General features: G+C 37.3%; 1 protein-coding gene across 11 annotated transcripts in view; it reads left to right on the top strand.

Moving 5' to 3' along the window:
* Positions 1 to 15,021, top strand: part of NF1 (neurofibromin 1) — a 242,644-nt gene that overhangs the window by 127,141 nt on the left and 100,482 nt on the right. For 9 of the 11 annotated variants that reach the window (XM_080680674.1, XM_080680681.1, XM_080680680.1 and 6 more), the window contains 2 exons: positions 9,944 to 10,006; positions 14,415 to 14,573. In XM_080680674.1, coding sequence (XP_080536800.1) covers positions 9,944 to 10,006; positions 14,415 to 14,573 — 222 coding nt within the window. The remainder of the gene's footprint in view (positions 1 to 9,943; positions 10,007 to 14,414; positions 14,574 to 15,021) is intronic. The other 2 variants (XM_080680682.1, XM_080680679.1) reach the window with 1 other exon arrangement.

Here is a 15,021-nt window from a genome sequence, read left to right as displayed (position 1 = left end):
CTCTCTCTTCCTCTCCCTTTCTCTCTGGAATCAATAAAGATATATTAAAAAGACAAAAACAAACAAAACAAGAACACCCAGAAACTGAATATATATGAAAACATTCTCAATAAAATTCTAGCAAACAGAATTCAGCAGCACATTAAAAGGAAGTTGGGTGTGTTCCTGGTATGCTAGGATGGTTCAACATATGTAAATCAGTGTGATACTTCACATTTTAAAAAAATATATTTTATTGATTTTTTACAGAGAGGAAGGGAGAAGGATAGAGAGTTAGAAACATCGATGAGAGAGAAACATTGATCAGCTGCCTCCTGCACACTCCCCACTGGGTATGTGCCCGCAACCAAGGTACATGCCCTCGACCGGAATCGAACCTGGGACCCTTGAGTCCGCAGGCCGACACTCTATCCACTGAGCCAAACCAGCCAGGGAGACATCTTAAAAAATATATCTTTATTGATTTCAGAGAGGAATGGAGAGGGAGAGATAGAAACATCAATGATGAGAGAGAATCACTGATCGGCTGCCTCTTGCACGCCCCCTATTGGGGATCAAGCCTGAAACTGGGCATGTACCCTAGGTCAGAATTGAACATGGGACCCTTCAGTCTACAGGCCAATGCTCTATCCACCGAGTCAAAACAGCTAGGGCGAAACATTACATTTTTTAAGAAGAGAATCATATGGTCATCTCATTAGCTGCAGAAAAAGCATTTGGCAAAATTAAACCATTATTCATGATAAAACCTCTTAAAAATTAGGCATAGAGGAACATATCTCAACATAATAAAGGTCATATAGGACAAGCCCGTAGCTAACATCATACTTAATGCTGAAAGGTTGAAAGCTTTCCTTCTAAGATCAGGAACAAGAAAAGGGTGCCCACTCACCACTCCTGTTCAATATAGTACTAGAAGTTCTAGCTAGAGCAATTGAATAAGAAAAAGAAATAAGCCCTGGCCAGTGTGTCTCAATGGTTGGAGCATTGGACTCTGCATTGGGGCATGTGCTGGAGGCAACCAATCAATGTGTCTCTCTCACATTGATCTCTCTCTCTCTCTTTCTCCTTCCCCTCCCCCCTTGCTCTCCCTTCCACTCTCTCTGAAAAGCAATGGAAAAAAATATCCTCAGGTGAGGATTAACAAAACAAAACAAAACAAAAAAAGAAATAGAAATAAAAGGTATCAGAATGGAAAAGGAAGTCATAAAGTTATCTCTTTTTGCAGATGACATGATTTTATATATAGAAAATCCTAAAGGCAACAATAAAATTGTTAGATCTAGTTAATGAGTTGAATAGAGTTGCCTGATACAAAATTAATATACAAAAATCAGTAATGTTTCTGTACATTAAAAATGAATTTTCCAAAAAAGAAATCTATTTTATTTACAATAGCATCACAAACAATAAAATACTTAGAAATTTAATGAAGAAAATGAAAGATCTTCATACTGAAAACTCTAAGACATTGATGAAAGAAATCAAAGAAGACACAAATAAATGGCAGGTATCCAGTGTTCATGGATTGGAAGAATTAATATGGTTAAAACATCAATACTATCAAAGGCCACCTATAGATTCACTTCAATCCCTTTTAAGGGCATTTTTTTAAAAATATATTTTATTGATTTTTTTTACAGAGAGGAAGGAAGAGGGATAGAGAGTCAGAAACATCGATGAGAGAGAAACATCAATCAGCTGCCTCCTGCACACTTCCCACTGGGGATGTGCCCGCAACCAAGTTACGTGCCCTTGACCGGAATTGAACCTGGGACCCTTCAGTCCGCAGGCCGACGCTCTATCCACTGAGCCAAACCGGTTTTGGCCCAAGGGCATTTTTTACAGAAGTAGAAAAAACACTCCTAAAATGTATGTGGAACCACAGAAGACCCTGCACAGCCAAAGAAATCTTGAGAAGTAAGAACAAAGCAGGAGGCATCTTACTTCCTGATTTTAATAAGCCTAAGCATATCCAGTCAACTAATATTTGACAAGGGAGCTAAGAATACTCAACAGAGAAAAGACAGTCCTATCTAATAAAAGAGTAATATGCAAATTAACCATCACTCCGCTACACCCACAAGCTACGCTCACCAGCCAATCAGGAGCAAATATGCAAATAAACCCAACCAAGATGGCTACCACCACAGAGAGCAGGAGGGAGGCTTGGGTTTCCCCGGCGATGGAGGAAGCCAAGCTTTCCACCTGCCCTTGCCGGCCTAGGCCTCCACTCAAGGCTACAAAGTTTCAATTATAGAAGATAAATAAACCCAAACAGAAATGGCGGCAGCCACGGAGCTGGAAAGAGCAGGAGGCTAGGGTTGCCCCCGGCGATGGAGGAAGCCAAGCTTTCCACACACCCTGGCCGGCCCAGGCCTCCACTTAAGGCTACAAAGTTTCAATTATAGAAGATAAATAAATCCCCCAAAAAATGGCTGCTGCCACGGAGCAAGCAGGCTTGGCTCCACTCCAGGCTACAAAGTTTCAATTGTAGAAGATAAATAAACCCCAGATATCAGGGCCTCCGCTTGGGTCGCCAGGGGGCGTGGCCGGCCTGCAAACCACCACAGGCCCCTCTCCCAGGCCGCCCCATGCCCCAAGGAAACCCCCACCCTGATCCGGGACACCCTTCAGGGCAAACCAGCTGGCCCCCACCCATGCACCAGGCCTCTATCCTATCTAATAAAAGAGTAATATGCAGATTGACCATCACTCCAACACACAAGATGGCTGCCCCCATGTGGACACAAGATGGCCACCACAAGATGGCCAGCAGGGGAGGGCAGTTGGGAGGGACCAGGCCTGTAAGGGAGGGCAGTTGGGGGCAATCAAATCTGCAGGGGAGGGCAGTTAGGGGTGAACAAGCCGGCAGAGGAGGGAAGTTGGGGGCAACCAGGCCTGAAGGGAAAAGCAGTTGGGAGGGACCCAGGCCTGCAGGGGAGAGCAGTTGGGGGGGACCAGGCCTGCAGGGGAGGGCAGTTAGGGGTGACCAGGCCTGCAGGGGAGGGCAGTTGGGGGGGACCCAGGCCTGCAGGAGAGAGCTGTTAGGGGAAACAAGGCCTGCAGGGGAGGGCAGTTAGGGGTGACCAGGCCTGCAGGGGAGGGTAGTTAGGGGTGACCAGGCCTGTAGGGGAGGGCAGTTATGGGAAAACAGGCTGGCAGTGGAGCAGTTAGGCATCAATCAGGCTGGCAGGGGAGTGGTTAGGGGGTGATCAGGCTGGCAGGCAGAAGCGGTTAGGGGCAATCAGGAAGGCAAGCAGGCGAGCAGTTGGGAGCCAGCAGTCCTGGGTTGTGAGAGGGATGTCCGACTGCCCATTGAGGCCCGATCCCACCGGGCCTCAATGGGCAGTCGGACATCCCTCGAGGGGTCCCAGATTGGAGAGGGTGCAGGCTGGGCTGAGGGACACCCCCCACCCCGGTGCACAAATTTCGTGCACCCTGCCTCTAGTCTTTAATAAATGGTGCTGGGGTAATTGGATATTTTATATGTAAGAGAATGAAACTGGGCCCATAGTTTACACCTCTCATAGAAATTAACTCAAAATAGATTAAAGACTTAAAGGTATGGCATGAAACTCCTAGGAGAAAACATAGGAATAAAGGTTTTTAACATAGATCTTGGTAACGAGTTTTTAGATATGAAATCTAAAACACAAGCAACAATATAAAAACTAAACAAGTGCAATTGTATCGTACTAAAAAGCTTCTGCACACCAAAAGAAGCCATCAACAAAGTGAAAAGACAACCTAGGGAGTGGGAAAAAATATTTGCAAATCCTATATCTGATGAGGGGTTTATATTAAAAATATATAAAGATCTCATACAACACAATAACAAAACAAACAACCTAATTAAAAAATGGGCAAAAGACTTGAATAGACATTTCTCCAAGAGGTATATGAAAGGTCAACAGGTACATGAAAAGATCCTCAACATAACTAGTCATTAGGGAAATGCAAATGAAAACCACAATGAGATATCACCTCACACCTGTTAGAATGGTCATCATCACCCTAGCCCTGTGGTCGGCAAACTGCGGCTTGCGAACCACATATGGCTCTTTGGCCCCTTGAGTGTGGCTCTTCCACAAAATACCATGGCCTGGGCGAGTCTATTTTGAAGAAGTGGCATTAGAAGAAGTTTAAGTTTAAAAAATTTGGCTCTCAAAAGAAATTTCAATTGTTGTACTGTTGATATTTGGCTCTGTTGACTAATGAGTTTACCGACCACTGCCCTAGCTGGTTTGGCTCAGTGGATAGAGTGTTGGACTGAAGGGTCCCAGGTTCCTTTCTGGTTTTAAGGGCACATGCCCAGTTGCGGGCTCGATCCCCAGTAGGGGAAGTGCAGGAGGCAGCCGAGCAATGATTCTCTCTCATCCTTGATGTTTCTATCTCTCTTTCCCTCTCCCTTCCTCTCTGAAATTAATAAAAATATATTTTTAAAAAATAAAGAATGGTCATCAAAAAGTTAAGATTAACAAACACTGGTGGATATGGAGACAAAGAAATCCTTTTGCCTTGTTGGTGGGATTGGTTATAAATTGGTGCAGCCACTATGGAAAACAGTATTGGAGAATCCTAAAAAAAGTGAAAATATAACTACCATATCCAGCAGTTCCACTTCTGGGAATCTATCGAAAGGAAACAAAAACATTAAATTGAGAAGATATCTGCACCCCCATGTTTATAGCAGCATTATTTGCAATAGCCAAGAAACAGAAACAACCTAATGTTCATCAGTGGATGAATGGATGAAGAAGTTGAGATATATTTAATGGAATATTATCAACAATAAAAAATGAGGAAATCCTACCATTTGTGATAACATGGATGGCCCTTGAAGGCATTATGCTAAGTGAAATAAGTCAGATAGAAAAGACAGATACTGTATGATCTCACTTATATGTGGAATCTAAAAAAACAAACACTGATAAAGAGATCAGACTTGTGAGGGGGAATTGGAATCAGGTGGTCAAAAGGTACAAATGTTTAGTTATAAGATAAGTACTAGGGATATAAGGCACAACATAATGACTTAAGATAATACTGCTGTATGATATATAGGAGAGTTTTAAGAGTAAATCCTAAGAGTTCTCATCCCAGGGAGAAATGTTTTTCCTTTCTTCTTTATATTGTATCTGTATGAGAAGATGGATGTTAGTTGAACCTAAATCAAACCATTATTTCTGTATGCCTTAAACTTATACAGTTATTTCTCAATAATACTGGGGAGAGTCGTATAATATGTTTGTGGCAGGTTTTCTCAGGATAGAGCAATTTGTTTATTTTATGTAGGATGCTACTTATAAAATACTAGAGGCTTGATGCATGAAATTTGTGCAAGAGTAGGCCTTCCTTCCTCCAGCTGCTGGCATTGGCTTCCCTCTGGCACCCAGGACCTGGACTTCCCTCCGGCTGCCGGCAGGCACCCGGGACCCGGGCTTCCCTCGCAGCCCCAGCTTTGTCTGGAAGGTCGTCCGGAAGGATGTCCAGTCTAGTTAGCATATTACACTTTTATTATTATAGATATTGCATCATTCAGATCAAATTTTTAGTCTTTCTCACACTAGTACTGCCAGTAATGATTCTCTTGTCCATACTTGAGGAAATAGGTATTTGTTCTTTTATGGCTTCCACTGTGTTTTTGAATTATATATACAGTTTCAGGAATTATTTACTCCAAGGGAGATTAATGCAAATCTATTTATCCTGTTTAAACTGTGATTCTGAAAGAAACATTAGTGGGTCTAGAGTTTGGGACAGGGGTGGGTATAGGGGAAAGAAATTATGTATTTATCAAAACCAATGCCTTTGTGTCTCTATCTTTGCAGTTATCCCAGCCATTTGTGTGTGTGTATGTTTTTTTTTTTTGTTTGTTTATTTTTTAAGCACAGGCTTCAGTTGCTTAGAGACATTAGCAAGATCAGTGAAATTACCATTTTAAAGAGCTGTTTCAGGTTGTTCTGTGTGAAAATTGCCCCCATTCCTATTTATAATGATGTATCTGTGGTATCTATAAAAAATTGTCATCATATACATAGACTAGAGGCCCAGTGCATAAAATTTGGGCATGGGTAGGGTCCCTAGTGGCTGCTGGCTGGGGCCTCCCTTCCCCAGGCTGCCGGCTGCCGACAGGTGGTTGGCTGGTCAGCCCCGCCTCCTGGTTGAACTCCCGGTTGAACTCCTGGTCAAGGTGACAGTTTGCACATTAGGCTTTTATTATATAGGACTAGAAGCCCGGTGCACAAAATTCATGCATGGTGGTGGGGCGGGGGTTGTCCCTCAGCCCGCCCTGCACCCTCTCACAATCCGGGACCCCTGGGGTAGGGTCCCTAGGCCTGGCCAGTGATCAGGGCCTATCGGGGTTTTCCTTCCCCCGGCTGTTGACAGCTGGCCCCACCCCTGCCACTGCTTGCCATCTGTGCAGCACTCCTTCTCTCCCCCGCCACTGGTTGCCTCCCTCTGCAGGCAACAGGCATGGAGTGTGATCGTTTGGTTGGCCTGGGCCCTCCCTCTGTGGGGCAATCACTGGCTGGCCCTGCACACCTGCCACAGTGTCCCTGGGCCTTCCTCTGTGGCTGCCGGCCAGGTGGCCTGGGCCTCCGTCTGCAGGGTGATTGATCACAAGACTCCATGATCAATTGCCCAGCAGAGAGAGGCCCCGCCCACCTGGCCAGGGCTCCGTGATCATGGAGCCCCCACCCCCATCGATTGCCCGCGCACCAGTGCGTGTCATAGTGTGGTCGTCCGGAAGGTCATCCAGATGGTCATTCTGTCGATTTGCATGTTATGCTTTTATTATCATAGATGGTAAAGCATACTTAGCATTAAAACTCTCGACTTAGCCGAAACCGGTTTGGCTCAGTGGATAGAGCGTCGGCCTGCAGACTGAAAGGTCCCAGGTTCGATTCCGGTCAAGGGCACATACCTTGGTTGCAGGCACATCCCCAGTGGGAGGTGTGCAGGAGGCAGCTGATCGATGTTTCTCTCTCATTGATGTTTCTAACTCTCTATCCCTCTCCCTTCCTCTCTGTAAAATATCAATAAAATATATTAAAAAAAGAAAAAACTCTCGACTTATCGTGACTTTTTCTGCCTTTTCAAAATAGCTCAAGGAAGCTTAGGAGAACCCCACATAATTTTTTCAGATAGTTAAATCTCAGAATAGAGGGTGGTTTAGTTATAACATGAATACAGCTTAATACAGTGAATAATAGCTTCTCTTAAGTTTGGTCATTATTCAGATTTCACTTTAAATCTAATTCAGTAATTCTGTTTGAAAAACAGGTAAGACATAGTGAACACATATAAAAATATTACGGGTCAACTTCTTGTTGGCCTAGTAGTAACTCTTTTTCAGAGAGCAAATGAATTTCTAAACTTGCAGTGACTTTGACTTTTGCTAGTTAAGAGTATTGACTATCTATCTGATTACATGTTCTAGTCGTTTCAGTGCACATTCTTCATGTAGTCGTCATCCTAAAAGAAAACATGCTTTTTGTATCATCAGCAAACTTGGAGTCTAATTTAAGACCATGCTTCTGATAAGGTGAAAGGAACAGGGCTTAGCACTTAGTAAGTCCTTAGGAAATATTTAATGGAGGAATAAATTCCCTGATTCCTCCCACCCAAGTAAGCAAGATTCTAGGTAGCTTTCATAGTTAGTAAGGAAGGATAATAGTGAAAATAATTCAGAAAATAGAGGCAGGTGATAATTGGTGGCTTATTAAACACTATGTGTTGTGTTTTTTAAAGCAGTCCATAATAAAATACCCCATGTTATAATAGACCTGAATTACCATATTAAAATTGCACATAAAATTATTCTCTTCAAGAATACTATTTAAATGTTGTGTCTGTGAATTTTTTGAAGTATTGGGTAAACTTGTAAGAATATAGAGTGCTATGGAGCAAAGGTATACTATGTTATTTATAAATAAGTTTTTTTTTAAGTGACTGGTAACAGACAATTTACATTTACTAGTTAAAAATAAAGATAGGAATAAAAGCTTTGATCTTCAGATATTCTTCCATTGAATCTCCTCCCAAATGTAGTTTTCCCCTTCGTTTGCTTTTTTACTTTTATTCGTCTTCCCTCTTTTGGCTTTTTCCTGCCCTTTTGACTTTGGCAGTAACATAATGGTATCTTTGTACTTTTATGGTCTGTTGGGAGGAATAGTAGTCGATTGTTTTTGTTGTTGTTTTTTTCCTCTAATAAACATGGTTCCTGCTTTGGGACCTACAGGGGAAATTTTGAAAGCTAAGTGAGAATTATTGCTAGCTAATAAACTTCTCTGAGCTTTCACTCTTTTTACTTGAGTTCATATTTTTTACCGTTAAGCCTTTTCCAAGTCATGCTTTAATCAGATCTCTTATTTTATATACTTTCTTGCTTAGTGGACTGGATTAAGGTTACATAAGAAGAGCCAGATAACTGTGAACAGTGTAGATTTATAATTAAAGCATTTTCTTGTGTATTTATTTACACTTTTCTTCCTGATAGTTTTGGAATAATGAGAAAATAATTTCCAGAATAGATATTTTTAAATTATGGTGAGAACATTCTGAGAAAGAGCTAAATATTATAATTCTAAATAAATATTATCTTTTCTCAGTAAATCTGCTTCTGAAACAAAAGTAGTTTACACAGATTTTTAACGCAATAAATGATAGTTACATACCATAATTTTAAGAAGCATATAAAACTGCATTTTTTATAATATATTTAGTTACTATTGCCTTTGTAGATAGGCTAAGGTTTGTACGTACCAAAGCTCCGTAAGAAAAGGACGGTGTCTTCCTATTTTACTGCCGCCTCCCAATGCCTAGAATGGTACCTAACATGTAGATGCACAACAACTATTTGGGTGGATAGATGTACAGATGGATGAACAAATGTCAAACTAACTTTAAGCCTAAGTTATTATGGGTTATGGTATTAAATGCACAGAATTTTTAGAATAAAATGCCATGTATGGTGGATTACATAATTCTAATTTGGTTTTTAAAATATTTTTAAAGTAATTGTTGTGCCTGGTCTAGTCCAGTCAGGAGTATTTTAATTTAAAAATAGCTCTTTGACCTAGAAGAAGCTTTGAGAGATTAAATCAGTATGTCTCTGTGGGTTTTGATGCTTTTTTCTTTTGGGTTTATTTTTTAAGACATTCTGATAAATGGTTAAATATGTAAAAAATTTTAAGTAGGCTTACAATTTTATTCTATAATTTTCTCTGCAGTTTCTTCACTTTAATATTAATTAATGCTTATTTCTAGTTGAGCTGATAACATTCTTCTCCCAGATATTGCAGAGCTTTTAACCTTCTCTGGTTAGAACTATTTCAGGAAGTAGTCTAGAAACAGAAAAATATGAAATTTTAAGAGTAATATTTCTTAAAGAGAGATTTTTAAAATTAGAATCTCTAAAGTGAATTTTTCTATTTAGTCATTTAATGTTTATTTTTAATAAGTAGACTTTAAATTAAATGCCAGCTATTGAAAAAAGAACTTTAAGTCAATTGAAGGATACACAGAGAAGTATTCTATATCAAGAAAAAAATCATGTAGACATGTTTTAATTGTGTGAACTATTTGTATTCAACATTTCCTATAAAATTTATCAAAAGCTAGGAATTAACTGAAATGTAAATATAAATATCCTCAAATCCACTTGGGGAGAGCTTTTCTGTGATTTATAGCCAGAAATAGTAGATATGATTATCTCAACATTTCTTGCTGTTTATTTAGTGCTTTGGCTTAAAAATGTATTAAAAATTAAAATCCAGAAATAAAATTCATCCCTCTAAATTCAGTTGATTTCTAATTTTTTGTTGATTCCATTTGTGTTACATTGATCGTGTAATTTTATGTACAAGCCAACATTGTTTTTGTTGCTGTATGTAGTTGGTGCTGTGACTTGTTTGTGCTCATCTCTGTTCTGTAGGCAACTTGCCACTCCCTACTGAATAAAGCTACAGTAAAAGAAAAAAAGGAAAACAAAAAATCAGTAAGTTTGGAGAACTTTTTATTAGCTGTTTCTTTCAAAGCAAAACCAAAATCTTTTGCTGTTTGTTAAGAACATCTTCACTTCAGCCTATTTGACCTTCACTGTAAAATCATTCTACTAATTCTGGCACAAAATAGCTTTCATTTCAATTAACCCTGGAATTAAGTTACATTGAAACATTCTCTGTGTTCCTTTGGTTTGATTTATCCCAAAGGCATTTTGGGGGCATTTGTTACATCTCTGGTTTAATTTTATTATTGTTATTTTTTAAAATTGTAAATGAATGCAAAAGAAACTTAATTTCAAGGCCTTAGGAAATGCTGACTCTCTTCATTCTTGCTTCTTATTTGAGGTGATGTGAGTGGTTTCTTTTTCTAGAAATGAAAGTGTTTCTTAATTGATAGAAGTATGTGGAGGGAAAGTATCACTTTCTAAATTTATCTAAAAGTTGCTAAATTTTATTTTTTACTTTTGATATTTTTATCTAGACCATCCAGCCAGAATTTAGATATTTGTGCTTAGATTATAAAAATCTTAAAAACCACTTTTACCTTAGAGGAAATCACTATTAAACTATTGGAACTGAGAACATACTACTTTTGAAATTAAGGAAAACTCATTGAGTCTGTATTTATAGAGAAATATCTCATTTTGCAGACATGATCTGAATATACCTCCTGCTACTATGAACTTGCCTAATTTAAAAGTAAGAAAATTAGAGTAGTTAAGATTATTTTCTTCCCATGAGTGAAATTTGTCCAAAATACAACATGCATTCATTTTAAATTTGCCATTATCTGTCAGTATGACTTATCCTTATCCAGCAGGCACTGTCTTTGTACATATAATCTAATAATTCTAGAGAAATAGGTAAAGGAAACCTTTAGGAGTCATGTAGGTAGTTAGCTTAAAAAGGTATAATTTAGAGCATACATCTGGTTTCATCTTTCATTCTGTGTCTAAGCTTTCCATATAATAATAAATTTCTGTTTTAAATTCAGAACTAAATTAAAATTTGGAAACATATGCTTTCATATCCATTCAGTATTCACTTTATGTTAAGTAAATTTGATCAGCTGTGAGCAAATGAATTGGGTTGGATGTCCATCTTGCCTAATAAAAACATTTCTTTCTAATGCTTCCGCCTTCTAATTCTCAGCATACATGGGTTTAACATAATATACACCATCACTGTTGAAATTAATTTACTGTTTCTAACACTCTTGTTCAGTGTTTTACTAATGCCATTGTGTAGTGTATCACAAATTAAAATTCAGGCTTTCTGTGTTTCTATCTAGAGCATGTTTTCTAGCCTTCCTAACATTGCTCTATTTATTAAGGTTTGTCTAAAATTGTTCTTTGAAATGTGGTGTTTTTTCCTACTAGTGTTATTTTCAGATTTTTTTGTTTAAGTGTTTGAGTGACACCAATTTTGGAATGTGTTTGTCAGCACAGGTGATATGAGGTCCTCATGGAAACAAAGGGAATATAATTGGTAATTTGAGATATTTTAGCACATGTTCCAAAGTATGAAGACAGTATAGTCAATATAAATTTAAAATGCTGACTTATGGAGTTATGGCTTAACAGAATCTAATGATCTTTTAAAAGCAAGCTTTCTTTTGGGGTATGTGTATCATGGATGGGAATATGTAAAATATATAGAGAAGATTCTGGTTTCTGCAATGTAGCTGTATAGTCGTGTTATAGGTAATTCTGTTTATTATACTCAAATATATAATGTATAATTGAGAAGTTAATTGCCTTCCTAACTCAGGTAATTAAGTATGTAGGGATAGCAATCCTCTTGCTAGTGTATAGTTTATGACTGCATTTATTTGTAACATGTAGTTCAGTTTTCACTAGGGGGGATAAAGTCGGCATTTGACTGATAACTGGTTCCAGCATACAGGCTGGCCCAACTTTGACCTTTATGCAGAATGTCTTTTGGATCCAAATCAGATTTTTACAGATTAAGAAAATAAATGAGTATATGTATTATTATGAGGTAAAACTACATTGGTGTTAATTAGTGGTGAAAGAAAGAAATATGTATTGATATTGATTATATTTTATCAGGTTTTAGTTTTAAAATATAGTGATACTATCATCAGTGAGATACATAATTAGATGATACATGAAATAATGTGTGTTTCTGATGTGTGGATTCTTTGAGTTTTGAAATGAATTATTTTAGAGATGTGGAAGATAGTGAATGTATAGTACTTTTTTGGGGGAAGTAATTTACTCAAATTTTCATTAAATTCTGAGACTGAGTAGTGTTAAGTATAAATCAGGTATAAATGTGAGTCATATGTTAAAATTTTTTTGTCCTAGAGAAAACCAGTAAATAGCTACTTTCAAAATGTATTTAAAAAGAACTCTTGATGTGTATGTAAGTTACTGATTTTTTAAGACACTTTTATAGCAGGTTAGTATTTTATAAATTAACTGGTTCTCTCGAAACCAAACTATATCTTTTAGCTTTTAAAAACCATTTCAGGATTGATTTTAATGGATTAAACTTAATATATACTGATTTAAAAACAACAACCTATTTGAAGTTGAATATAAAACAGTTTTTAATCCTCTTCTTGCTAACTCATTCTTTAAAGGCTTTAAAATTTTGTAGGTTTGTTGACATGTTTCTTCTGTTTTAAAATTAAATTTGGGGGGGGGGTCCTAAAAGAACCTCTCAGTAGCAGTGGTGGTCTGTGAATATTCTGAAACTGTATGAAGAATTTTGTCTGTGTGTAGGTATATGTTCATTTTTTTCTGTTCCTATTCTTCAATGGTTAAACACTATACTAGAGTGTGAAAGCACTTGAATATTCTTCTTACTTCTACTTCTAAAACTGTATTTCAGCTAAAAATAACTCAACACAGTATTTCGGTTTGAAAGCCATTCTACTAAGGCTGTTATATTTAGCTGCTTTCACCAGTTTCCCCTTATTTAAGTGTAAGGTTCTTCATGCAGTGTCACTCCAAGAACTATAACACAAGAAAAGTTTTCTAAGCTACATAGCATAAATGAAGGAGAGAATTCCTTATAACTCACCTCTGTTCTCACCTCTTAACAAAGATTTTCTTTGGCTTAAAATATCATTTTTTGTTTTTAGTAAATCCCGATCAGGTATGATAGAAAAGTGTTTTGAGATTTTAGGCAGTGAATAAAAACACATTTAAAATGTATACCACCGAAGCACTCACTAAAGGGAATAGAATGAAATGAAATCATCTTTATTCTTTCCAGAGTTAATCTGGATTCAGTGAGCCATGTGAATTCAGGAGAAGATGTCTTACTTCATTGAGACATAGTGAAGAAAATCAGAGTTATGTGAGATTCTGCACATAAATCCCTTTCTCATTTCCCCCAGTATCCTTTGAAATGCTGCTTCGTCCCTGGAATCCCAGAATGCTGAATAGAGTCATGTGGCTTTGCCATTATAGTGGCTTTGCTTTAAGCAGCAGCTAGCCATACTAAGAGAGAAAAGTTGTACCTGTAAAAAATGTAAATTTCAAAGTAATTGAAATTTACATTTCAATTATTAGAGCTGAGCCAGTTTCATAAACTTTCCAAATCTATTACTTTACCTTCAAAGTAGAATGTTTATAAAGAGAAAATAAATTCATTTAAAATATTGGGCTCACATTGCTTTCCAGTATGGGCAACCATTTCTTGAGCCCTTAACTTTTTTATGTATATATTTGACAGAATTATAAATTGAGGTACACGTAGAGGTTCTCTTTTCTGCTGGTGGGATCCTTTTTTCTTTTATGTCCCAAGAATTCCCGTTCTTCCATGGTTTAAATAATAGATAGGTCCTTATATTATAAAGCATTCTGATGAAGAAAGGAACTGGCAATAATGTTACTTGTAAGTAAGTTTTTTCTCTCGATAGGAATCTAAGAAAATTAAGTTTTGTTTTGTACATGGAAAGCATTTTGCTCAAGAAATTTAATTATACCTGGTACACAACAAAACGTAAGTATTTACTATTAGGTATTAGATGTTTAAGGGGTGTGCTGTTGAAAACTTAGCCATGTCTTACAAGTTGACCATACTCTCATGTCTTATTAATCTTGGTGGAAATTTGGTCTGCTTTTGTTACTCTTCAAACCTGCATTATAAACAAAAAAAAATTAAGGCCTTTTTTTCAGGTCTCTTCTATACAATTCACTTATGAGATTTTTCTTTTTTCTTAGATATCTTTATTATGTTTTAAAATGAAGGCCAGAATTAAGGATGAGCTTTATTTACTGATGTTTTGAGAATAGGAAAAAATAGAAATGTGTTGTTCAATAAGGAAATCAGAGCTTTTGTTTAAAGTTTGATCTTTGAGTTCTTTCTTCCATTTCCTTGTTTTAATTCAAGCCACGTATTCAATTCTCAACTCCTTGTTTTTAGGTGGTTAGCCAACGTTTCCCTCAGAACAGCATCGGTGCAGTAGGAAGTGCCATGTTCCTCAGATTTATCAATCCTGCCATTGTCTCACCATATGAAGCAGGCATTTTAGATAAAAAGCCACCACCTAGAATCGAAAGGGGCTTGAAGTTAATGTCAAAGGTGAAGAATTATTTTGATAATCTGTTTTAAATTTCTCTTTCAACTAAAATTTTAGAGTTTCATATTCACTGTGCATCCTCTTGAGTTTATGTTCGAAACGCCCTATAGTTTTCACATATATGCTTTTGTTTTATTTTTGTCTATATTACAAAGGAATTCATTAGACTGGTACCTGGGTATTATTATAAGAGAAAATATTTTAGAAAATGTCTTCTTAAGATAGTCTTCCACATAGTCATACTGGAAATTCTGAAATGGAGACCAAAATGTGTACTGTATGATTTTTTTTGTTAAAAAATACATTAAAATGTTTAATATTCATTTTTATGTATGTAAATATTTGCATGCATATATAATAATTATATTTGGGAAAGAATAGAAACAACAACTAGTATTTATAGAATGAGGAATAATTGATTTTAACCACCAGTAGAAATTATATCGATGA

Source organism: Plecotus auritus (genome assembly GCF_963455305.1).
Source record: "Plecotus auritus genome assembly, chromosome: 7".
Classification (NCBI taxonomy): domain Eukaryota; kingdom Metazoa; phylum Chordata; class Mammalia; order Chiroptera; family Vespertilionidae; genus Plecotus; species Plecotus auritus.
Note: the sequence above shows the minus strand (reverse complement) of the source record. Positions and strands in the feature narration are given on the sequence as shown.